The 27,166-nt window shown below is 49.7% G+C and overlaps 1 protein-coding gene across 3 annotated transcripts in view; it reads right to left on the bottom strand.

Moving 5' to 3' along the window:
* LOC119453486 (dermonecrotic toxin SPH) overlaps positions 1-27,166 on the bottom strand; it is a 114,072-nt gene that overhangs the window by 28,116 nt on the left and 58,790 nt on the right. Inside the window, exon 1 of one of the 3 annotated variants that reach the window (XM_037715529.2) lies at positions 4,687-5,016. The exons of the other annotated variants lie outside the window; for them this stretch is intronic. Within the exon in view, the coding sequence (XP_037571457.1) occupies positions 4,687-4,749 (63 nt within the window). The 5' untranslated portion in view covers positions 4,750-5,016. Of the gene's footprint in view, positions 1-4,686; positions 5,017-27,166 lie in introns of those variants that run through there. 3 annotated transcript variants of the gene reach the window in all.

Raw genomic sequence — 27,166 nt, 5'->3', positions numbered from 1 at the left:
AAACACCAAACGACCCTGAGTGGTCACGCGCGTCACGTGATCCTGCGCCGGCGCAGCTTACCCCGCACCTGCTCTTTCTTTCTTCCTTCCTTTCTTTCTTACCTTCCTTCTTTGTTTCTTTCTTTCTTGTCCCTGGCTAATACCCGCATATCCATGGCTCATACCCGCATACCAATGCGGGTATGCGCCACACAAGACTTCTTGCGTGACTATACGCCGCCACCGAATCTGTAACGCAATACAAGCTTCGCTTGAAAAGAAAACCTTCAATGCGAACGCAGTTCCCTAAATACTTATATGAATTCTAGATATGATATTTGCAAATAAAGTTTTCATCAAATCTCATTAAACATTTTTTGCGGGGCTTAATTGTTAGGTTTAGAACTCGGCTACATTATTAAATGCTTTCTTATGTACGTGTAACCGAACGGCCGAGGCCACCGGCCAATGCTGTCGCGGAGGAGATGTGGGTCGTCTGAAGGTTTGGATATGGCTGTGGTGGAGCGTTGCGGTGGGACAGCCCTCCTCTTTCACGCCGCCCTCGCTCTCTGTGGAGGCTGCAAGCATAAGAGAGCTCTAGCACAGCTACAGATGCACTTTACGTTAGCGGCTCTCTTCTCTATACGGAATCGCGTAATGAAACGACAAACGCTCCCTAAATGTATTCACGTCTACAAATGCACAACACCTTCAAACGCATCATTCCTTAAATAAAGTGAATAGCATTTCAAAATCGTTCGGCTATTTGCTTATACTTGCAATCATCGTCGGTGGTTTCTGCACAATATTTATCACCGTAACTCGCACATTCACCTTCCTCTTTGAGTGAGAAAGAGACAATCAGAGAGAGAGATAGATTTCTGTAACAAAGGTCGGAGCCCGGCCGAAGCGTCGGAAGAAAATAAACATTTCGTACATTTGTCCGCTTTCCAAACTGTGTGTGTGGGGGGGGGGGGGGGCAAATGGTCTACATTGCCCCCCCCCTCCCCCTACCTGCGACAGTTGGGCGGCAAGTGCCCCTCTGGCACCACGTACGTCATAACGTGGTGTGTTAAGGTTGGTATCGCAGGAATAAAAAAAAATGTCGCAGTTTTGCCCGAAAGGCGAAGCGTCAATTGCGATAGCAAATAAGTAGAGATCTGTAAGGAGTAGGGATAGTAGTTTCATCGGCTGCATAAACATGTCACATTCGCTCAATTACTAACTGAAATAACGAGCATGGTGTCAGCGCGCACAAGCAAACAAGAATAGATCACACTCGATGACCGCAGACAACCACTGTCAAAACGCTGGTGTGGCGAAGCGCGGCCGCCGCAGCGACCGAAGGTTCGTGCGGTCTATCGCTTCAACGGAAACTGAGTGGCGAAAGCACAGCGCATACAAAGGTCAGAGCCGTGTCGGGATCGTTTGCAAGATACGGTGCGCGCGACAACACCGACAGCCAGTACCGGCGCAAAGTACAAGAACGCATTTGTTGGCAGACTAGAAGCCGCCTCCCCCCCTCCCGCGCTCCCTTCCCTCTTTGCTCCTTTCGCGTGGGAGATTGCATCGCCAGTTCCCCTTGCGCCTGGTTGCAAGATACGCATTTGGTGCTGCAGCAAAGCGTCACCCCCCCCCCCCACACACACACACTCCCTCCCATACCCCCACGGCCTTTCGCGCGACGGAAGTCGCGTTTGCTCTCCACCGTGCGTTCGCTCTCTGCGAAAGCATGTGTCCCCCGGGCGCCTTTACTCGCCCATATGCGCGCGGCGACGATTTTATCACCCTTGGACTTTATACGGAACCTCACGGCGACGGCGACGCTGACGGCAGGAATCCCCTTTAAGTGTCCATATGATTGCTCTCGCAATAAAAAAAGCGCTACACATGCAACATTTTTTTAGCATGCTCATCGATCTCCTTCGTGCAACAAGCCGAGCGTTACGGCGCAGCAACACAAGTGCTTCTAGAGTGCCTCATAACACTTGTGATTGCTTGTGACTTTCACGAAGCGGCACCGCATGTGACGCCCCGCTGCTGCGCCCATGGATAAAGCAAGGAGCTGGGAGGGAGCATTGCGCAACACAACTGAAGCCAAAAGAGTTGGCCCAACACGGTATCATGTCGCGGACGTGCACCAGAAACATGCAGCAGCCGCACTCGCACATTCAAAACAAAGCTGACAAATGTACATATCGGAAGGAAGTGGGCACAGAGCGGTCGGCAAGGAACCCAAAAAGTGCGGGCCGATGAAAACCTACCGTGAACCAAGCACATTGGACCGAGTCCGTCGAGCGTAGGGTCAGGTGTTGGGCCGACTTTTTGAGGGAGAAATGACGAAGGGGACGGCCTCATGAAGAGGTTGGCTTGCGAAGGCTGGCTGCGTGACGTAAGGCTCAATCCTAGTTTATTTCTTCCCTCCAAGGCTGCGTCACACTATGTAGGAAGCGCTGCTTGAGCCCTGCTTGTGGGCAGTGTTCCCGTTATCGTACGTGTACACATGGCACACTTCATGTGCACGTAGTCACGAAGGCTCTCGAGGCATCGAGTGAGAGAGGAGGAAATGAACGATTCGGGCAGCCGCGCTTCGCTCGACTTGTGCTACTTGTATATTTCTTTCCTTTTCATTTAGTAAATCTTTATTAAAGTAAGTAAGTTAAATGGACAGAAAAAATGTTCACGGTTAGTACGGCCAGAAAATGCTGTAAACACTGCTGTAAGCTAAACATTTCGACAGAATTACCTGTCTGGTTGGGAAAATTGATGAAGACTTAGAGAGTGACTCCAACCAAATAAGGAAATTTATTAGCCCGACGTTTCGGAGCCAATTCGGCTCCTTCTTCAGGGGGTATTCTTCGCAGGTGGCGATGTGCAGCTGTGTATGTCCAAGGCCATGGACATACACAGAAGGTAGGAAACCATTCACGCGGAAGGGCATCCTACCTTCTGTGTATGCCCATGGCCTTGGAGACGCGACGAAGGGAAGAAAGAACCCCCCCCCCCCCCCCCCCCCCCCGCTCTAGGTCACTAACACCAAAACAGCTCGCCCCCGCCGCCGCCCCCCTTTAACGGCATTCCCGCGGATAAAGCGCCCCCAGCATCGCCGCAGCGCCCCCCCCTCCCCCCCTCCCCTCCGCCCTTTCGCCTTTCTCGCCGTAAGAACAGGTGCCCTGTCAAATGTCTCCCCACCTTACGCTCTCTCCCCCTTCCTCCATTCGTACGATGAACCCTTTAAAAGCTTGCACATCGCCACCTCCGAAGAATACCCCCTGAAGATGGAGCTGAATTGGCTCCGAAACGTCGGGCTAATAAATTCCCTTATTTGGTTGGAGTCACTCTCTTTTACACTGCTGTCGTTACACTGCTGTCTTCACACTGGCTGTAAACACTGAAGAAAAGTTTATTAACCCATCAAGACGCGAAAAAAAAAAAAGAACAACGTTCTTAAAACCCTGCTTCTATGTGAAAATCTCTACGTAAAAAATGCATGTTACGCAGGAAAAAAAAAAAAAAAGACGTATTTCGTGCCGCACCAGCGCCTCAACAAAAACTGCAACATTGGGAGGCGGTACATAGGAGATGCGGAGATTCACCAAAAATCCGCCTTATCTTTTATTCCCTTGGCGAAAGAACGCTCATTATTACTGAAGTGAATCAAGGCCAAAGTTCCCTTGCTTGAGCTTCGTGCCGAAACCTCGGCACCGGGATGTCAATGTGACTTCACGGATTTCAACGTATCGTCTCGTTTTCTGGCCGCTTTGGCGCAGGAAGAGTTATCAAGGCTCGCTAGTTTGAGTCCCTGGCTCCTTCAGACTGGCAGTATAGAACCTTATCGGTAATCGATTGACTACACCGGAGTAGACGCTGTAAAAATCTGTGACGTCACGGCAAGGCAGGTACGGGGGCTTGAGGATGGCGGCGCCACCCGTCTTTTCTCGTGTTTTTTTTTTTTTTTTTTCTGGCTTACGAAGGCTCGGCTATATACAGTGAGTGTGCTGCTATTGCAGAAGCGCATATTACTGATATATGCTTCTATTACTATTTACTGTTTATGTTACTAATTAGTAGGGGTGTGCACGCATAGTGATTTTTGAGATCGAATCGAACACGAATCGAATAGTGCAAAAAGCGAATCCAATCGAATTGAATATCGAATACTTTTCAAATAGTTTTGGGAATCATGAATAGCCGTTATCACAAATAATATAAAACGATGTTCACATGCCAGTATTCTTAAAGTTCGCAAGCTTCTGTCATTAGGCTACATAGTACGTTATGAAGCGTTGTTTATTAAAAGCACGAATGGATCATCGGGAGCAAACAAGTAGCCACTTCGCATGCACGGGGCTTTTCAGAGAGTGCGAATGATCGCTGTACAGCCTGTAAAGTATGGCCACCTAAGTGACGTAGCCGGCTCCACTAGGCAAGGTCTGATGTTTTATGTTTATACTACCCCCGAAGGGCTGAAAATGCACTGTACTTTTACTCCAATTTTGTGCTTATTGGGGCGCAGTTGACGTTTCGAAATATCCGAAAAGTATTCGAAAAATATTCCCATTTAGAAATAGTGACTATTCGATTCGTCATTCTAAAGTTTCGAATATTCGCACAGCCCTACTGGCATTAATTATCTTTCTAATAAATAAAAAAAAGTTCATTTGGGCACGTAATAACTGCGCCTACGACAAAGAATACACGACTTACGAGGTGAGGAGCCGTCAGCAGAGCAACGAGGATCGCCCGCAACTGCGAAGTCTCGACCAGCATGATCCGTTGTATCGCTCGCGTCTCGAGGCGCCGGTCAATCTGCGAAATTGTGACGTCACCGGCGTTGTTTGTGTCAGTCGTCGAAGTATCTCCGGCAGTGAGCACGTACGAAAGCGTATTTGCGTTCTCGTTATCGATCTACGTATACCGAAAAGCAATGGCCGAATGCCTTTCCAAACTTCGCGCGCCCGAAGGAGGGTATAAACAAAACGCTTCGGCTTGCAGCGCTCGCAGCCGCATTCGAGCAGGAATGCAGCTAGGCGAAGCGCATATTTATGCGGGAAAGAAAAACACAATAGGCCGCGCCAGCTTGAGTATTCGCGTGCCAACGCGCTTGCTCTTACAAAGCAGATAACAGCCGATTATGCAACGCGGATGATAACTCGCTTGGCTCGGTCTCCTCTCTTTATCAAAGTTTAGCGGTCGCTCTGAGCATGCGTCATAAATCACCGCGCTGACTATAAAAGAAGAGCGTCGCGCACAACCATACAGTCAAGCACGGTGCGCCATTCCGTTGTTAATTCGCGATGCTAGAAATACACTACGGAAACTCTCGGCGAAGATATCATTGGTGGCATGACTCGATGAAGACGCCAGAAGATCAATTTTCTGTACCGTCGACCACTGATTGTAATTCTTTGTATGTGGGAAGTTATTCGTCGAAATATGGAAACGTTGCTTCACAACTGTCGCCTTTCACTTTAGAAACCATCGTGCAAGCTTCAAGTCATGTGCGGGTGGAATGGCGGACGAGAACATAGTCCGCATATTTTTACGCTGCCCCCTATATGCCCAGCAAAGGCAACAGCTACTTCAAACTTAAGGCTCCGGGTATTAATCGTTGTCGCGTAGGAAAGTACTTGTACCAAAAACAGTTAGTGGCCTTTAGTGGACAGTTTTCAGTGAAGTGAAATTCTTTTTATTGCGATAGCAATTATATGGACACTTCAACCGGATTTCTGCCGTCGGCGTCGCCGTCGTTGTCGCCGTCGCCGTGAGGTTCCCTATAGATAAAATCTTCGCCCCGCGCCGTATGCCCTAGCGGAAGCGTGCGGGGACGCGCGCCATCACGAAGAGCGAACGCACTCATCTCGCACGCGCAAGCAAGGAAGCAGGAAGCCAGCGCCGGAGGGAGCGGGGGGGGGGGGGGGCGCACTTCTACTCTGCCAACAACCGCGCTACTCGTCGCTCGTCCGCACCGTCTCTTATCTCCACACGGCTCTGACCTTTATGCGCCATGCATTCGCCGCTCAGTTTCCGTTGAAGCGATAGACCGCACGTACCTTCGCCCGCTGCGGCGTATGCTTGCTGCCAGCGTTTTGACAGTCGTTGTCTCCAGTCATTCAGTGTGATCTATTCGTGTTTGTTTGTGCGCGCTCACACCACGCTTGTTCATTCAGTTAGTAATAGTCGGGCGACATTTTCCAACGCACGCTACACATGCAATGCTGCCCGGATCGGCAGTGCAGCGCTACAGGTGTGTCCCTTCGCACGCGCTGCCCACGGGAAGCGCTTCTCATCAACACCACCGTTTCACACGCGCCTTCTCGTGGTCATCGAGTCTCTCCATAAAAGTTTTGATCGGGCTCGGGCGGGCCGCCCAACGTAAAAACGGGCCCGGGCCGGGCCCGGGCTGAAAAAATCGGCCCGTGCAGTGCTTTACTAGGGACAGTGTTATGCAGTGACTCGCATTCGTTTTGGATATTTCATCTTTTCTTTTCACTCTTGTATCTGTTGTGAGCGCGTGCGCCACAGTGTCATTCTCATACTATTACTCTCTTCTTTTTAGTTTAACCGTTTTTACAGCAAATTTATGCTATTCTTATAAGGAGTATCCGGACGTGAACTGAAGGCAGATATGGACATATTATCGCCATATCTGAATTGGTCTTTTTTCATTGAACTATACCTGACTTCTGGCCCATATGTTAGCACCGGTAGAATGTAGTGATCGCACACTTTTCTTTTCAACTACAGTAGTAAGCTCCCAGTCAGGATTTGGCAATGCCTGCCGTATGCACTCGTCTGCATTCGTCACTGCGGTGCGATTCAGAAAAGTTGCTACTGCAATTAACTTAGCAAAATCTTAATTGTCCGTCATCTTTCGCATATAGATTTTCTTTGGAACAGTCGATGGCGCTCCACTATAGCAAGTCTGAAGTATCGATTGCGTGACTACGTTGCCGAGTGTCCCCGCTGAACTTTTACCTTCGCAGGTCTGATCTGGCTCCATCACCTTTGTGTCGCTTTTGCAATGAGAGTGAATATGTACAATATTTCCTTTCTAGCCTGTCGCCGGTTCACTATTCAAGGGGAAGGACGTCAAGTGTCCCACCTGCCGCGCCCGCAGTAACACGAACACGGGGGCGGGGGGAGGGGGGGGGGATTTCCGTGAATGTGAAGCCCGCAACATTGCCGTCATAAATGCGCCTTGCAGCAAGAAGGGAAGGCACGTAATATTTCGGGCAGAACTCATCTGTGATGACTATGCAAGTGTGCGAGTATCGCAAACGCGTCATGCACGGGGAGCGAACTGCAACCGGTCGACGCCTCTTTCGCTCTTCCCTCTGAACTCGCTGTGCCCTCTGCCGGCGCCGCCATGAAGTCCGCGCATATACCCAGAGACACATACACAGCGACCAATGCAAGTGGGCGTTAAAGAGGTTCATTGAAGAACGGCACACACCCACTGGCGAATACTGAGTGGCCCACACCCACGTGACCAGCCCACATTTTAGAATGAACTACCTTTGAGATCGGCCCACAATATCTTGTAGGGATAGCTAGATAGCTGGAAAGAAAACTGGCCTTACAATGCGCGACGAACGCTATTCGCATTAAAAAAAAAAAAGAGGCAGGGGTTGTGACGTAAGCAACGTGGTCCCTGGACTCGATCAGAGAGAAAGGAAAGGACGACTGTCGCTAGCGGACGCTGGTCGGAATTATTGGGGTGGGGAGAAGTACAAACGTTTGTATTGACAGCAAAAAAAAAAAAACAAAAACAAACAAAAACATGTAGGTCCAACGCACGTGGTCGAACGTATGCGAAGCGAAGCTTTCGTGGAGCTGGTAATTAAATGTTACAGAAGTAGATGAGGTGCGTACAATTCTGTTTATTTTCATCCCATGCAACGTGTAATTCTTCTATCTGGGGTTTAACGTGCCAAAACCAGTTCTGATTATGAGGCACGCCGTACTGGAGGGCACCGGATTAATTTTGACTACCTGGGGTTCTTTAACGTGCACTACAACGCAAGCACATGGGCGTTTTTGCATTTCGCCTCCATCGAAATGCGGCCGCCGCGGCCGGGATTCGATCCCGCGATCTCGTGCTCAGCAGCGCAACGCCTTAGCTAATTTATCCACCGCGGCGGGTAACGTGTAACCTCAGACAATATTTATGTGTATGTATCGCGCGCTGGTTATGACTTTAATAACATTCAAAGTTTATGTTTATGCACCACTTCGTTCACAAGCTGGTAAGCTGAAATGCAACACCAAATCAGGCAGATGCCCACTGTGAGTCGTCGACTCGGCGGTCTCAATACATTTATGTATTGAGACCGCCTTAAATGTCTCAATAATGTCTCAATCCTTAAATGTCTCATTACATTTAAAAATTCTAAAGGTGCCACTGTGACACAAGGGGCTTGTGTCACACCCATATGCAATGGGTAAAAACAGGGAGGCCCAAATACGAGAAATTTAAGAAAATAAAAGAAGCCGTTGAATATCATACGGTATTCTATCAAAATGCCTACTTGCTTTCGGAGCTTTCGGAGCCGACATTGTGAGCCGACATGTTTTATATCACGTTTTAATGTTATATTACGCACAAAACACGTGCGCTCACTTGTCAGTCGATTCCGTGCTACGAAAATAAGACGGTTTTGCTGTGTTCTACCATGCCAGCTAGCGACCGACCGACCGACCGACCGACCGACCGACCGACCGACCGACCGACCGACCGACCGACCGACCGACCGACCGACCGACCGACCGACCGACCGACCGACCGACCGACCGACTGATGTAATCAAAGACGTGGGGTCCGCCGACCATGAAAATGCCATCGCATTTCAGTCTCCCAGGTTGTAGCATGATGATCGGTCAGTTTCCGTTTCTTGCGTTTGTGGCAGCATGCTACGGCTTATTGATGGCTATTCTGGGCATTCCACAATGTGCCGAATTCTGTAATGGGGGCATCTTGAGCCAATCAGAGAGGCCCAGAGGGTTGCTACGGCCTCTCTGATCGGCTCAAAAGGCTGCCATTACCAAATTCCACAATATGGCCCAATTTGACAACGTCCAGAATAGCTAGCACTCCTCTCGCAGCTTCCTTAGACAACCAGGTTGCGAGATTCCTTCCGATGCCTTCGATCCGCATCGCTTCGAATATTCTTTAGGCTGGCCTTCTACTTTCAACAACCATCATATTCACATCCACAATGCCCTGCACGTGTTCTCTCTGCGCGACGTGTATTCGATAAGCTCCTTCCGACTTATCCTCACGATGACCAGCTATGATTAGCCTATACAATGACTTAGGCCCGTATTCACAAACGCTAGGCTTATCGCTTTCACCGAGTCGCAGTAAATGTCACAAGTGCCTTATCACCGTTTTGCAGCGATAACTCGTCGTAGAACTTCCTAGCTGCATTCTGGGCTCCGGATTAGGTCTTTGTAGCTTCGTTCGATGTTATTGTGATCATCGTGTCCTAATGCTAAGGACAAAAAATAAGGTCCCATTAAGACCCGCCGTGGTTGCATAGGGGCTTTGGCATTTCGCTGTTATAAGTTAGAGGGAGCTGGGTAAAATCCCGGCCGCGGCGGCCGCTTTCCGATGGAGGCGAAATTCAAGAACGCCCGTGTACTTGCATTGTAGTGCACGTTAAAGAACCCCAGGTGGTCAAAATTAATCCGGAGCCCTCCACTACGGCGTGCCTTATAATTAGAACTAGTTTTGGAACGTAAAATCACAGAAAGAAGAAGAATGTCGTGGTTTTGGCACGTAAAACGCTAGAATTTAATCTTTCAGGTCTGATTAAGACACTACGATGACATGCGCACGAAGATGTTATTGGAGGTCCAAGAGCCGTGTTTCCGCATGAGGCACTCGTATGGGTGCGCGCTACAGCTTCGCTGCAAAGAAAGCAGCACCGTCATACACTGTAAAATAATTTACACCGTTAAATGTGAAAATGGGTGTGATTGTGTCTATAACTCATACCCTTCGGTTGTAACTTATGTAAAATAATTTACATCCTAAAGTTGAAAAAAAGGTGTAAATGTGTCTATAACATACACCCTTCGGGTGTAATTTATGTATATTAGACCCGAAGGGTGTGAGTCATAGGCACAATTACACCTTTTTTCAATTTTAAGGGTGTAAATTATTTTACAGTGTTATAAGGATATACTCGGGCGTATATATACGCCCATTTTCTGATATAACGTGCTCTCTGAGTATACGCATGAAGTGTGACTGTCTATACTTGACTTATGTGATGTTTTATTCTCTGGTAATTTTTTTTTTGCATGCTGTCCTTGCTCTTGTTTTTTCTTCACATCCTTTAAATGCAGAAATATGGGTAATTATTACCCACTACTGACTGTAATCATTATTGTAATACTTTCAATTTTAGTTATTCATTTTTTTATTGTTGCTTTGTGTTGTTCTTGCGGGGTAGTTCTCCCTCTTGGCCAAGCCTATACTAATGCGAACCACGTTGTGAATGCCCAGCTACGCACACAAGTCACAATACATAATAAATGCGGGCCGTTAACTTTTTCCTGTACATGGTTAAAGAATACTCATTATTATTATTATTATTATTATTATTATTATTATTATTATTATTATTATTATTATTATTATTATTATTATTATTATTATTATTATTATTATTATTATTATTGCATGGCGCCAAGCAAGGACGCGTGTCTACTCTACAGCTCTCGGCCGTCTTTTGGGAAGAAGCAGTATTTTCGATGTACCAGCTGCGCCAAAAGTGTGCGTGCTAAATATGTGACCTGATCGGATGACGAGCGACAACGTCTGAAGTACGGCTCGGGACCCTTCTGCTGCAATCTGCGCGAGTTGTCACACGCACGATGTCAGGCCTGCGCCGCCTTTGTCAACACCCTCTTCCCGCTTCGGTCCCTCGCTCGCACTTCTCCTCCACTCCCGGCGGGTGACCTCGACTCCCTGCGCAAACTCCTCCTCAACGCGCTGGAAGGTATATCTTTCTTGAGTGATGAAGTGGCCCACGTGCGTGAGGACAATATGCATCTGAGCCGTGACAACGCTCAAAGCATTTCTCGCCAAGCGGACATTGTCGCCTCTCTTCAACAAGAAGTTCAGTCGGTATAAGTGTCGAGCTAGCAACATAACCTGGCTTCTTCCTACCGCTAGCAGGCTGACACCGGCGGCAAACAAAGCTCCCTGAGAAGATCGGAACAAGCTTCGATGAACTCGCCTACTTCGACTGCCCCGCGGAGGGGTGTGCCGACCGTAATTCCATTTAGACGACAAAAAAGACAAGTCATGCTTCTAGCGACTCGGTATTAACTCTTGTCCAAATCCCCCAAGCGTCCCCAAGCTTTTTTTTCTGTGTGTGTCGAAGCCCTGCCCTACTACCACTACCACACCTGCACACCTGACTGATCCCCTAAAGTCTGTCAATGTTAAACCTGTCTCCTGCCGGCGCCTCAAAACAAAGCACGACTCCTATTCTTCGCTCCATGTGGTTGTTAACGACGAAGCTTTTAAACGCCTTGACGACCCGTCCGTGGGGCCGATGGGTTGCCTTTTCAAGGTGTTTCGTGGGGAGCTGCTTGATAATAAGCTCCGTGCTACTAAGATGCTACTCCATGCTGCCAAAGTTAAGCAAAGTGTATAGTTTGGGCATCCATTATCAGAATGCTGGAGGTGTTTGAACCTAGGCGCCTGAACTATTTGGTAACGTTGTTTCGTTTTCCTTCCCTATTGTTGTACTAACACAAACCTGGCTGTGCAGTGATGTCTTGTCATCTGACCTGTTCGCGCCTAACTACGATGTATTTCGCAGTGACAAAGCTTTATCGGGATACAAACAGAGGTGGCGGTGTCTTAATTGCTGTTGACAGCTTCCTTAAATGTGTAAGATGCCTAGACCTAGAAACTGTACACTAATCGTTATGCCAAGAAATAAGCCTGGCGCGTCGTCAAAAACTATGAAGTGGAGCTTTTTATGTACCACCGAACTTCAATCCTGTCATGTTTGATGATGTCGTCACATCTGTTGAACATGTTGTGCCCACGCATTTAGACACCGACTACTTACTGTTGGTTACTTAAACACACCTGGCATTCAGTGGAACGACTACGCCTATTCCCACTACAATAGTTTCATAGCGAACAAATGCAACTCAAATTTCTTAGCTTTTTACCATCTTCAGCTCCCGGCCGCGGCGGCCGCACTTCGACAGAGGCGAAATGCAAAAACGCCCGTGTGCTTGCGTTGTAGTGCACATTAAAGAACCCCAGGTGGTCAAAATTGATCCGGAGTCCTCCACTACGGCGTGCCTCATAATCAGAACTGGTTTTGGCACGTAAAACCCCACAATAAATCAATACCATCTTCAGCAACAGAATTTACCTGATAACTGTCGCAGTAATGTTTTAGACGTGTCTCGGTCAAATGTACAGAGTGTAACAGTGTCCCACTCTGACCTTAACCTTGTCTCTGCTGACAAGTTTCACCCCCCGCTTAAGATATACGCGTCCTTGTAGGCCTTATGCCATAATGGCACAGATGGGGTCAGTAAATTATCCCGCTTTGCTTTAAAATCTGATGAATATGTTGGCCTTTTAAAGTTTTTCTCTGCAGTTAATTGGTCCTTCGTGACTATTACATGCGACGTCGACGAACAGGTCCATCGCTTCCGAGATCATTCTGGATGGTATATGCATGAATACATACTCTATAGTGCAAGCACAAATGATGTCAATTTCCCCGTTGGTTCTCTGCGAAACTTAGAACTGTTCTAAATCGCAATGAGCGTGCCCACAATAAAGTTAGAAGTACTGAGCCCAACTCATAGGAGAATTCCGCCTCTTGCGGTTCCTCTGTAATCACCTGTATAAGCGGGATCACAAGTCTCGCATTGAAACATTAGAGAAAAGCGCCTCAAACCGGTCGGCAGACTTTTGGAGACACTTTCGTATGCGCTCCAGTAAACGTTGAGATCGTATCGATCCGTCTGCTTGACTCCCGTGGTGGAGAAGTGCGAGCAGTTGCTAATTATTTCGCTGTTCATTATTCCTCTCTATATAAGCCGTCACCTGACAGCACCGTCCCCCAGCCGCGCTCTTCTGCTGGAACTTCCCGCTCGGTACTGCTGGTCGAGAATCTCATCAGCGAATGCCGCAGGCGTCTGAGACCATCTTTGTCCCGTGGCCCAGATGGCCCATCCCGGCTACCATTATCAAACCCTACGGCAGTATCTTTGTACTTGTGTTGACATCAATCTCTAATAACTGTTTGAATATTTTCACGTCCCCGCATGCTTGGGTGGAAAACCGCTCGCGTTTTTCCTGTCTTTAAATCCGGCATCAAAACAGATGTCGGAAACTATCGGTCGATTTATCTTCTCTTTGCAATTTCTAAGCTTTTCGAATTAGCTATTCATAGTATACTGTTGTTCAGTGCAAAAAATTTAAAAAAATGTTCTTGTTCCGAATCAGCATGGATTTCTTTGTGGCCGCTCATCGACCACCAATCTTGTCAGCGTTATGATGCAAGTTTCCACGCCCATCACGATAAGGGGACAAGCTAATGCTGTGTACTGTGACCTCAGCAAAACCTTTCACGTAGTCAGTCATCCTCTACTGCTCGAGAAGATTGCGCACTGCGGTGTTGGGGCTGCTACTGTAGCTCTACTACGCAGCAATCTGTTTGATAGGACCTGCTTCGTGAGCGTAAATGATCAATCTTGTTTTTTTTTACGGTATCTAGTGCTGTGCCTTAAGGTTCCGTGTTATAGGTCTGCTTCTCTACTTAACTTTTATCAATGAAGTTTCTTCGTCAATCCAGAAGTCTTCATTTCTTATATTTACGCTAACGACATCAAAATATTTAAGTAGATACACAGTATCGAGGGCTGCCGCGCTTACCTCATTCTCTGAATGGTGCCAGTTAAAGGGCTAACTATAAAATAATCGGAAACCGGAGTTTTGTCGTATTCGCGTAAAGCCCATAACATCGTCTTTGTTGATCATGCAGTGTTGAGAAGAGTTGTTGAAATAAGAGACCTCGATCGGTTTGCTTTTTGATAGCGCGTTAAGCTTCTCCGCCCACTCCAAGCGCTTGGCATCACGAGGACGGCGCGCGTTCGGTTCCGTGTGCAAAATTATAAGAGATTTCCGTAACCCACTGCCCTTCCTCAAATTGTTTACATCCATCGGTCTTCTATTACTTGAATTTTACTATTACTTATTACTTATTTTACTTAATACTTATTACTCAGTGGTGTGGAATGGCACAATCAATTCAAAAATCGTTTTAATTGATCTCCTTCGTGCAGAGAATTGAATCGCGTCTGCAGAGAGCACGTTCGTGAGTAGTATATACAAACATCGTTTTCTGACCTCACGCACTTTCTGACCTCAGCCGAAACAACTGTTCAAGTCTGAATAATCGTCCTACCCTTCCGTCTTAGCTGCAGACGTAGTCGTACCGACGGGCTCTTTTTTATACAAAATTATTCATGGAATTATTACATGTTCGGATCTATACTAGCATCTGTTTCACTGCGGGTTCCGAAAAGACTACCAGGGAACATAGGCCGTTCCACATTCCTGCCACTTTCAGCAGATGCTCGCCTCTTTAGAGAATGCAAAACTTTTACAACTATCATTTTATCCATCTTGATATCTTTCAAAACTTGTTGTCTTTTTCTATTCCAAACTTCACCCTTTCTCGAGCCTCTCTCTAGCTGCACTCCTCTCCTGACTTAGGCCATTGTTTCTCTCTCCTTCCGTAAATGTTCTCCATCTCTCACTTGTGTGTTATCGATGTATCGTTGTTCATCATGTAGCGGTGTATTCCAGTCATCTCTTGTCTGTTCTTTCTCATTGTATTTTTTATACCACAACCATTAGCCATAGTTGCTTCACATTTTTACCTTTTTTGTTCTTGTTTTTCTGTGCACCAGCACCCACACCTCAGTGCTGTTCTTGCACCCCCCCCCCCCACACACACACATATATATATATATATATATATATATATATATTTATATATATAATTTCTTGACACGGACCTCGTTATAGCCGATTATTCCAAGTACACTTCTGAGGCAGGAATTCAAAAAAAAAAGCTCAATAAGTCAGTTGCTTTTATTTTTGTTGATTGTGGGATAGTCCGGCCTTTCGGTGGTTAATTTTTTCAAGTTTGAATAATTAAATAAACAGCAACAACAACTTTTAACAGTAGTAAGTGCCAACAGCGAGACAGCAATCTCACGACGGGAAAAATATTTTACATAGGTCAATAATGTGGTCATCCCCACTTAAATTTAATTAAAAGTGCACTCCAAGTTCATCGTGGCAATCTACAACATCCGTTTCCTGTGAGCCGATAACAACAGGGCAATGAGCACTGATTCATTTATTTTTAGGGCGATATCTAAGAGCTTTAGTATTATCCAGGTTTATGTTAAATTAATGCAATGAGATTTTGCCCGCAAGGAAAGGTTCTGAAGTACCACAGCAGATTATACTGTCACTTGTTTTAACACTATGCGCTGTGTGATATTAGGGCTAAATATTTTTAAGTTTCCCGGAATTTTTAAATATCGCCTGTGGCAGCTAACATAATTGTTGTCTTGGAGCTGGATTAATTGAAGAGGCGAACATTACTAGCACCAGAAATCTAAACACATGTTCAACTAATTTACAAAAAATCGCTAATTAGTTTCTTAATTATTTACTTTACGGCAGATATCACAATTTATAAATTGTAGTCGTTGAGTTTGCAATACGTATTCACTAAAAATGAATCTCCAGGATGACATCAGTTTTAAGATACTATTTCCCAAAGTGTGGGACGAAATACATGGTCGGTCCAGTTACCTTTATGCTTCAATGCATAAAAAAGCGTTTTCTCAAAAATTGTAAGTGGAAGAACAGTGCATTTTCACGTCGAGTTCGATGGGGCACATCTCCAAACTGGTGTCATTGGAGAAATTCATTCTGAGCGAATACGCCTTGGAAACTCACTGGCTACAATTTTTAAATTGCAATATTTCACGTAAAGTAATTCATTAGGAAGTTGTAATTCGTGAATGTTCTTATTTAGTTGAATATGTGTTTCGATTTCTCGTGCAAGTAATGTCCGTCTTTCTCAGAATTCCAGTTCAAGGGCTAGAATTATGTTATCTGCCACAGGCCGATTTTTTTTTTCATCGAGGAAAACTAAAAAATCATAAAATGGGCAACACATTTCATTCAAATGAGCTCGCTGGTTATATAATGATGACATTGCTCAGTACCGCGTGTTCTTGACAAAAAAATCGGAATGACCCCCAAGCTAAATTAATCTACCATTTAACGTCACCATAAGATAAGACATGCATAAATGACGTTGGGAGCATAGTCAAACAGCCGCTAATTGTCCAGCGCTGCAGGAAGAGATGACATTCACACCAGATGAACTCAAGAAGCGCAGACGGCCGGTGCCACAAAAGCCCGCGTACCTATAGATCACCTATAAATTGCTGTTGTATAGATTTCACCCTGGTCAACGTTACCTTTACACTTGATAGAAGAACCGGTCGTGGGAGCCCAGTGAATGACTATGGCTTTGCGCTGCTGAGCTCGAGGTCACGGGTTCGGTTGCTGCAACAGTGCTAGTGTACACGTTAAAGAACCCCATGTGGTCGACATTAACCCGGAGCCCCACACTACGGTGTGCTTCACAATCAGATCGTGGTTTTGTCGCGTGAAACCCCATTATTTAAGTTTTTAACACGAAAGTGTTTTATGCCGGGGTCCACCAAGACTTCACTGACGTATTTCCGTCACGGAAATACGTCATACGGAAATACGGAATGACGTTCTTACAATGTACACGAACATAATACAAAGAAAGAAACCAGAAGAAAAAGTTCCACAAACATGCAAAATTTGGAAATCGAACCCACGACCTCTCGGTCCGCGACAATAGATCGCCGAGCGTTTAACCCATTGCGCCACAAACGCATTTGCAGAGAGCTACACAGACGCGCCTTATATATCTAACACTCCTCCGTGTACCCGCGCTCTTGCTCGGGGCGGTGCCGCCGCCTACGAGCAGAAAAGAGAAGTACTGCATTATGACACTAACGCGCACCGACAGTGAACGCTTCGGTGGTCTCAGCACTACGACGCTTCGATGCCAGCATTCGAAGGGACGCTGGCATCAAGAAGCACTACCAACGCCACCTAGGTGGCGTTCACCGTACGTGGCCTCCGCAATTAGCTCTGAAAATGTTTCTGAAGTTGATCGCGGAGGCTGCAATTACGACGCGCTGTACGCGCTGATTTGACTCGGTGACGATTCAGTTACGTGCTTTGTCTTGCGCGTTGTATTAGTGTGTCAGTTACGTGCTTCGTCTTTCGCGTTGTGCTAGCGTGTGCAGCGTAGTGCAGCTTCCATATGCACGACGGTTGCTCATGGTCATCGACGTTGGTAGTCGTGATGGAGGAGACGTGCCACCAGGCGTCAGCGTGGGTGCATCAACGCCTAAGGGCGCTTTAGCCACAAAACACCAATAGACATTATATATCAATGTGCAATAAACATTACACTACTTCTGTGAAGACACGTTTCACTTTCGTGTTCTATACCGATTCCTATATAAGAGGGATCAACCACATTTTTTTTGGCCTGATGGATGATTTACCAAAATATAGTAAGCACCATGACTGTTGCCCTTAAGATGGGAAAGTATGCGTGTTCCTATAAACGTTTTGCAAATCTGTGATCATGGTTTCGTAGCACACCGCTAAATAGTTCGATTAAAACTATATTCTGGCGGTATCAAGCGCCAGAATCGCCGATTTCCGTCATACCGTTCTAACAGACGTCGCTCACCTTCACCCTATCGCCGCTCCCCGTCACCAATTCGGCCTGCCTCGCAGCTGTCCGACCGTCGTCCGGAAGAAATAAGCGATGCAGTTTGCGGCGTTTGACGACAGGACTCAAATTCCTTCAGCGCGCCCGTCTAATATGTTGAACGTGTATATGAAGGTGTGCACGTGGAAGCTTTGATATACACTGGTGCTAATACTGCACTTATTCACGGTTATTAACGCGGTATAGTTATGGGCCCCGTGTCACAAAATGTCCGGTGTCGGTGCCGACTATCGTTCGGGGAAAAAAGTTGTTGCAGTTTCACCTGAAAGGCGAAGCATCAATTGCGATAGCAAATTTGTGGAGAGCTATACGGAGTAATGATATTAGCTTTATCAGCTGTATAAACTTGGACATGCAGCAGCACCGGCACCACGCAGAACTATTGTCGACGCCGTCGGCGTTTTGCCCGCGTTCGCTCAAAATGCGTGCGGCGTTGGTGACTGTTGCCGGAGCCTCTGATATAAATAGGCACTTGGTGCCGCAGCTAAACGTCGCCTCCCTTCCCTCCCCCTCCCGCCCCCCTCCCCAACGGCCTCTCACGCGTCGGGAGAAGGCGCATTTGCTCTACATATATGGTGATTGTAAAGGAGGAAAGAGACGCTTACTTCTGCAGCCCTTAAGCGACCACGGCGCAGAACGCGCGTTTGTTCTCCGCCGTGCGTTCACTCCCCGTGAAAGCGCGCGTCCCTCGCGCCCTTTCACTCGCACATACAGCGTTCGGCGGCGCGAGGCGACGATTTCATCTCCATTGACGTCATACGGAACCTCACGGCGACGGCGACGGCGACGGCGACGCCGACGGCAGAAATCTGCTTTTGAGTGTCCATATAATTGCTATCGCAATAAAATCATTCCGAACCACAACCACGTGTGGCCCGTAGACACTAAATACTTCTTTTACCACGAAAGTTGCGTTGCTCACACTTTGTCTTACATTCTTTGCAAAGTTATTCCTCGGAATTTTGAGAATGACAACAGCCCACAAACAAATATCATGAAACAAAACACCGACCGCGCATGCCTTTTATGTTAAATCTTCTCAGACTGAAATACTAAAAGTGCGAAACAATAACAAATAACAGAAAGCGCGCCTTCGTGCATAGCGTTGGCCGCCAGCGTTTCCCGGTGAACGTTACGGTTACATAAGCTGCAGTTGCCGGGAAGCGTAAGAAGTAGTCAAGGATCTTTGAATGCTGTCGTGTTCCACTCTTAAAGGCGACGCTTAAGCGTCCTCCACATTTTTTGTGTTCCTGCCTCCGGAAAGTTAACATCTGTTTCGACGGACCCACACTTCTCGTTGTAGGGGTCTGCGCTGCCTGCGAATTCATAAATGGTGGTCTCCTGCAAGAACGCCCGTGTACCGTGCATTGGGTACAAGTAAAATGTTAATCTTGACCTGCGGTGCTATGCAAGATGAGCCAAGTTTGGCAAAACTCGGGATCTTCACGAGCTCTGGCGACGCCCCAAGACGAAAGAACTAATGGTAACAAGACAGAGTGTGTCCGTCGGTACGCCTCTAGTTTCACTGATTTGTCTAGATTCACTCCGGGTGGCTATCATCCCTTGGGCGTTGCCACATGGGCGGTTGACAAACTGGGGCTCACGTGATTATACAGTCGGTGCATGGTCGTGCCTTCTTTCACTTGTTTGTCGTTCCACCGAGTGCATTACAGGCACAAGCAAGTTATAAAATACACGCATTCAGTACAATAATATTAGTCACATTAACGTGGGTTATAAGCATTATAAAGTTTACAAGATGTACATTGAATGTGTATTATACTAATGTGTAGTTTAATACGTTTCGCGTTATACCACGAGGGGACGCTCGCCCTCCTCTTTTTTCCTCTGGATTGAATTGGTGCGGCTCGCTATGTGCTTGCGTTCCCATTTCAAAGCACATATTCGTGTGCGCCTGGTTTTCACACTGGGCTTTCAACAGATCGCTCGTTGCTCGCGCTAAAGTAAGGCTGCGAGACGAAGTGAGCGTCGGTTAGCGCAGAAGTGGTTCGCCGCGCGCTTACCATGTAAGCACTCAGGAATGCCGGAAAGCACTCATACAAGGGTCAGAAAACTACGCTTTATTTGCTTTTACGTTGTAATGCACCTTCAAACTGGATAGCTCCGAGCGATCCGTGGCTTCTAACAAACGCCAGAAACGGTCTTTGCAGCACGTGGCCGTTGACTGCAACCACATCCATCCCAGGTGGGACTCCAGCATCGGTGCAGTTACCCTATACCCACCGCTGACGAGGTAGGTGGCACTTCACTTTTTGACAGTTTTCTATTTTTTGAGTGTGAACACCCGTGATGGATAGGATAGGAATAAACTTTATTTGTCCAGCGGTTAAGGCTGTTGGTGCCCGGGGCTAGGCTGCCAGGGGTCCATCGCCGGAGAAAAATCTTTCGAGATCCTCGGCAATGGCCCTGGCCCGCTGGACGGCCCACTCCTGGTCCTCGGGTGCCTCGCTGAGGAGGGCGGCTTGCCATCTCTCAGCGAGGCGCCCCGCTTCAGAAGGTCCTGCTGTTATCTTCCCCCTTCCTCTTGTTCCTTCTTCTTCAGGGCGTTGACATTCCCAAAGTATATGGGCCATATCAGCCCGTTCGTGCTCGCACCACGGGCAGCCGGGCGATGGGTGCAGCGCGGGCCACAGGCGGTGCAGGTGATAGGGGTTGGTGAAAGTGCCCGTCTGCAACCGCCTCAGGTCGACTGCCTGGGACCTGTCCAGCCGCCCGTGGGGTTGTGGATATGTCATACGTTCTTGCCTATAGTGTGCAAGAACCTCTCGGTACGAGGCCGGAAACTCCTCGATATCACAGTCGGCGTCCCCGTGGCCCCCAGCTCCGACCGCCGCGATTTGGGTTGTGTTGATAATTCCTCCGGTGGGGTCCCGCACAACAACGGCGGCTGCCCTCTGGGTGATCGCGTCGCGGCGGGTAAGTTGCCTCGCGACGAGATGGGCACGCTCGTTGTGGTTGGGCGGGATGCCGGTGTGTTTTCGGCCGTTAGTATTGTTGTTGTTGCGGCTGTTGTCTTCTTTAGTACCAAGCTCCCCGACGTGCGCGGGGAACCATTTGAGGGACTTGATCGTAATCCTGCCGGACACGAAGTCTCCGGCTCTGGCGTTGAGCATGCGCGCCACATCCGCGGACACCCAACCTTTGGTGTAGTTCCGGATCGCTGATTTGGAGTCGCTTATGATCAAGCTATCCTCCGTACCTCCGTGGAGTACCGCGAGGGCTATGGCCATCTCCTCCGCTGCTTCGGCCGACGGCAGCCTAGCTGATGCCGTGACTCGGATCCTTCCCTTCGTATCTACGACCGCCATAGAGAAGGCGGGCTCCGCCGCCGTCGGCCGGCCGTGTCGTTGATGTTGCTGCTGTTGCTGCTGCCGTTTTTGTCGTAGTAGTAGTAGAGATGGTGGTGTTGGCATCCCCGGTTCGTCTCGCACATTTCGTTGTAGTGGTGATGGTGGTCGTCGTCCCTCGTCGCCATCAACGTTACCGGCGGGCCGCGGGTACCTGGCTGCATCGACAAACAGGACGCCTTCTCGTCTTCCGTGCTCCTCGAGGATTGCTACCGCCCGTCGTTTACGTCTTTGCACGTCATGCACCGGGTGCATGTTCTTCGGCATGTTTTCCGTCTGTATGGCGTCCCTGACCTCCGGTAGCAGTGTTTCCTTCAGTCCCCGCGCCTCATGATATCGAATCCCGAGCAGGTCGAGGATTCGTCTTCCCGTTTTGGTGCCCGACAGCCTCTCCAGCTGCGCTATTCTCTGCGCCTCGGCGACCTCCTCGAGCGTGTTGTGTACGCCCAGCTCGAGGAGCCTGTGAGTTGGCGTGTACTGGGGTACCCCCAGGGCGGTCTTGAACGCCCTGCGGATCGCCACGTTCAGCTTGTCGGTTTCGCTCCTGTTCCAGTCGGCATACGCGGCGACGTACGATATATGGCTCAGCGCGTACGCCTGTATCAGCCTCGTCACGTTGTGTTCTTTCATTCCTTTCCTCTTGTTCGCGACCCGCCGGACGAGGTGTGTGGCGGCGGCTACTTTCTTCTGCAGTCGGGAAACCAGCTCGCGGTTGGCACCGTTCTCTTCCAGCCACAGGCCGAGCACTCGCAACTTGGACACCGTCGGTATTCGGGTCCCCTCCCTCGTCGTGACGTGGACGCCCAAACGACGGGCGTCGAGCACGCCCTGTGGGAGGGGTCCTTTCTTGCGCGGTCTGTGGAGTAGGATCTCTGACTTGTCGGGTGAGCAGACGAGTCCCGTGTCTTCAAGGTGCCGCTCCACCTCCCGGACGGCCCGCTGCAGTCGGTCTTGCATTTCGCCAACGCTCGTGTTCTCCGTGGTCCACACTGTCACGTCATCTGCGTAGATCGTATGATTGATGCCCTCTATCGCGTCGAGACGCTCCGGCAGGCCGATCATGACGAGGTTGAAAAGCATGGGGGAGAGTACGGAGCCCTGCGGCGTTCCCGCACCGCCCATTCGGACCGTTCGCGGCGTGGCCCCGTCGATCTTGACCGTCGCCTCGCGTTCATTCAGGAAGCTGCAGACATATCGGTGAAACCTCGCCCCGAGATCGAGTCGGCTGATCTTGTCCAATATGGCCATGTGCTTCACAGTGTCGAAGGCGCTCTTGAGGTCTAGCCCGAGCAAGGCGCGTACGTGAGTGCTCGGAGCGTTCACTACCTGTTCTTTGATTTGCAGCATGGCATCCTGCGTGGAAAGTCCCTTCCGGAAACCGATGATGTGGGTGCCGAAGGCGTCCTGCTTCTCGAGGAGCGTCGTCACCCTGTTGAGGCAGGCATGCTCCATCACTTTCCCCACGCAGGACGTGAGGGAGATCGGCCTCATGTTTCGGACCTCTAGCGGTTTGCCTGGCTTCGGTATTAGTATAACGTCCGCGGACTTCCACTCTTGCGGAATACGGCCCTCCTTCCAGCACGAGTTGATGTACTCGCAGAGCTTCTCGATGGCGTCGTCGTTCAGGTTCCTCAGGATTTTGTTGGTTATCCTGTCAGGACCTGGCGCCGATTTGGTCTTCAATAGCTGGAGGACCGCTCTAATTTCCTGCACGGAAAAGTCAGCGTCAAGCTCCTCGTTGGGAGCCCCGCGGTATTCGGGGTGACTCTTCCCTTCCGGTCGAGTGAGGTGCGTCTGCACGATCTCCTCCACGAAGGCTTCAGGGTCGTCCTTGTACTTGTGTCGCAGCTTGGCCATCTCCGTACGGGTCGCCGTTCTGGTGCTTCCCGGGTCGAGCAGGTGCCTGAGAATCTTCCAGGTGCGTCCCGCGCTCATGTTGCCGTTCATCGTGTCACACAGCTCCTGCCATTCTTGCTCGCACAGGCGGCCGCAATGCGTCTCGATCTCCCGGTTGATTTCGGCGATCTTCTTGCGTATCTTCCTGTTGAGTTTTTGCTTACTCGCTCTCCGTTGCATGGATTTCTTGGCCGCAACGAGATGTGCCAGCCGGCTGTCCACTCTGGACGGTTGGGGAGCGTCGTCGTCCCCAGCTCCGCGGGATCTGTCTCCTACTTCTTTGGGGGATTCTTGTCGCCAGTCCGTCCATTCAATCTCATCGGTGGCTTTCGCAACGTCCGCGAGTAGTTCTCTGCACCATTCGCTGATGTCTTCAATCGGGCCCTCCTTCTTGTCTCGTTCTCTATTTTTCCGGAATCTATCCCAGTCCACGATTCTTGCCTTTCGGCAGACGTCCTCCTCACTTTCATTCTCTCCCACGGTCACACACAAGATTCTGTGGTCACTCCCCAGGTCCTCGAAAGAGTTCGACCAAGTGACCGCGTCCGCGCCCGACCAGACAGAGAGGTCGGGGGATGTGTCGCGGCACACTCCCTGTCCGATCCTGGTGTGCGAAGCCGGCTCGTTGAGTACGGTCAGGCCGAGCTCGTCCATCAGTCCGGCTAACCTCTTCCCTTTCGGCGAGTCAGCTCCGTATCCCCATTGCGTGTGCGGCGCGTTGAAGTCTCCACATATGAGCAAGGGATTGGAGGTGGCCTTGGACATCGCTTCGCGAAAGAGGGCGTCGAAAGTGTGAGTGCGGTTTCTTTGCGAGGGGGAGCTATATACGTTGAGCACGAAGAGGCCGGTCTTCTTTCTTCCACTACTCGGAACGACTTCGATCAGGACGTGGTCTATGTCCGACTCTTCGTGGAGCACGAGTTCGTGTTCGATGAAGGCCGTCCCACGCTTAACCAGGGTGCACACCTTGACGTCCCTCCCCATGCATTCGTAGGGGGTACAACACGTAACATAGCCCGGAAGCTGGGGCCGGTCGAAAGGTTCTTGCAAGGCAATCACGACAGGAAGTTTGTTATTTGAAAGCGTTTTCATGTATTGCACCATTGTTGCTTTTTTGTTTTTGAAGCCCCTGCAGTTCCACTGCCAGACAATGCGTCTGTTGTCGGACTTGCGGGACACAGCCATGATTGTTATGCAGAGGTGTTGGGGGGACACAACTGTCCGTGCATCCCTCCTTCCCCGGTGCGGGTGGTGTTGGCGTTGTTGCCGCTGGTGAGGATGGCCGGTACATTTATCGCTTGTGGTGACGGTACCCCGGCCCTTCCGGGCAGGTGGTGGTGATGTTGCTGATGCTGCAGCTGCATCGTCCCGCGTTCCAGATCTTCGATTCGTTTATTCATGGCCGCGAGTTGGGTGTTGACCGCTGCGTACTGCGCGTTCCGTCCCGCGTCGGATTCGTTCAGCCTCGTCAGGAGCATGTCAAACATTCGCTCCGTCTTGTCCGTCAGTTTGTTCACCATCTCTTCGATCGCGTCTATCTTTCTGGCTCCTGACCTGGGTCTCTTCGGTGCTTGTGCGTGGTCCACAGCGTCTTCCGTAGGTGGCGCGTCGCTCGTGCCCTTGCGCTTGGAGCCCGCCGTCGCCGGTGCTTCTTCGCCGCAACAGGTGTCCATCTCCCCGACTTCGCCTTCTGTCGCGGTCACATCGCCTCGCTCGGCGGCCTCGCGGGAGGTGGATGAGGAGATCCTCTCATGAGAGGATCCTCTCATGTTCTTCAATATTTCGTCCAGCGTCTGCTGTAGCTCGTCGATTTTCCTCGCTGATTGTTCGTTCTGCTTTCTGGCCCTGCCCAGCTCTTCTCGAAGTTCCTTGTTCTCCCGTTCCATTTTCTCCATCCTCGCCGCCAGGAGGCGATCGGGGGCTCCTCTCGTACTGCCAGTGGCGGGGGTGCTCTCTACACAGTATCCATTTCTCCCCGCGACTATGTCGGACCAGGTGACTTTGCGCGGCCCTGTCTGTGTCTCGCCCTGTGTGGGCCGCACGCCGTCTGGCAGGGGGCGGTTTCGGTTCCGGTTGCCGCTTCCACTCCGACTCCGGCTTCGACTTCTGCTTTTACGTCTGTTATGACTTCGGCTCCGTCTTCTTATCGGCGTGAGGGATCTGGATCTCGAGCGACTTTGGCCTTTTCCCTCCGCCATACTGTATCCCGATGGTGATAGGGTCCGCTGAGGGGTCGTCTTTCCATCTTCCAATGTGCGTTCCATTTCTGCTCTGCTTCTCGCCCGCCACCTTCTCTGCTTCACTATGTGCGGCAACTTGTATTTTGCCTTGCACATTCGGTCGGCCGTGGGGTGCGCCTCGCCGCAGATCCGGCACTTGGGCGTGCACTCGTGCTCGCTGCTTGGGTTCTTCGATCCGCAGGTCGGGCATAGTTTGATCTCCGGTCTTGGGCACACGTCGGGTCGATGGCCGAGCCTGCCGCACTCCTTGCAAAAGTCAATCTGTTTCCGATACAAGGATACTCTTATCATGATGCTATTGAAGTAAGCCCATGTGGGGACTCTGTTTCCTTCGTACAACAATATCACGGTGGTCGTACTGCCGAGCCGCTTGGCGTACGCTAAAGAGGGGTTTCTCGAGTTCACCAACGCATGCGTGAGCTGGTCTTGGGTATACTTCAGGGGAATGTTTCGGATAATCCCTTTTACCATTTGCTCGGGCGCCGAAACGTACGCGTTGGTCTCGTGCCTCTTTCCGTTGATCGTCAAAACCTTGATCATAGCGATTTTCGTCGCTGTTGTCTCGTCCGGTGTGCTTATCACCAGGATGTTTTGCGTGGGATTGGGACAGATCGTGATCATCTCGTCGTCGCCCACTACCGCTTCTTTGCGTATCGCCTCGTCGAGACTCATTCCGCACGTGTTCCTTATATTCAGCCCGTCTTTCGGTCGAACAATTATCTTGATATCATCCCGGGGTAGTCTGGGCATCCTACTTGCTCGTAGAACTTTGTTCACTATGCTTCGGCCGCCTCGGCACATCGGGCTTCGCGAGCGGTTGTCGTCCTTTCCCGCCATCTCGTTGGCGTTCGTGCGATGCCTTCTTCTGTGGGTAACTTCGATCCAACCGTCCGCAACGCCTTCAGCGTCTTCTCCCGTAGAAACGCGTTTTGCGCCGTCGGGTCCGTTGTCCGGGGTTTCCCTAGTTCCTTCCTCGTCTGTCTCCATCTCGGTGATAATTCGTTCAATTCCTGAGTCCAACGAAGGGTGCGCCAGGCCCAACCGTTGTTAGGCCTGGCGGCGCTCACACGGGACTCGTGCGATTTTCGTGCCGCAAAAACTCGTAAAGTTCACGCTCACCCAAAAAGTTGGTGTCCCTGGGTTCACGGTGACTTGCTCTTTCCGATGATGTGCCGCTTTCGGTTGCAGGATTAAAAAACCTGCGGAAACACTCATAAATCGACGGAGCCGAAGCGAGAAGCGTCCGCTCCCACTGGTGACTTCATCTTCTCCTCCTACGCCGCAGCACACCTGCTTACTTAATCAGCTCATGTTTACTACAATTCATATTGCTACCAAAGCCGCTCACCTTACATCGTATGACATTGCTGTGTTGCTATCGCATTCATTGCTTCGCCCTTAGGGCGAAACTGTGACATTTTTTTCAGCGCGTTAGCACGTTCTTGTCTTTCTGGGGCATGTCGTGCACAGTGGCACAGCAGGTGGTCGATAGTTTCGTCGGTGCCGAAGACCTCACATGCTGCACTGTCGGTCACTCCAATGAATGTAGAGTATGCCTTCGTGAAGGCAACTCCTAACCAAAGGCCGTGGTTGCTCAGTGGCTATGGTGTTGGGCTGCTGAGCACGAGGTCGCGGGATCGAATCCCGGCCACGGTGGCCGCATTTCGATGGGGGCGAAATGCGAAAACACCCGTGTACTTAGATTTAGGTGCACGTTAAAGAACCCCAGGTGGTCCAAATATCCGGAGTCCCC

The sequence above is a fragment of the Dermacentor silvarum genome, chromosome 5, assembly GCF_013339745.2.
Source record: "Dermacentor silvarum isolate Dsil-2018 chromosome 5, BIME_Dsil_1.4, whole genome shotgun sequence".
Lineage (NCBI taxonomy): Eukaryota > Metazoa > Arthropoda > Arachnida > Ixodida > Ixodidae > Dermacentor > Dermacentor silvarum.
This window is presented reverse-complemented; position numbering and strand designations above follow the sequence as displayed.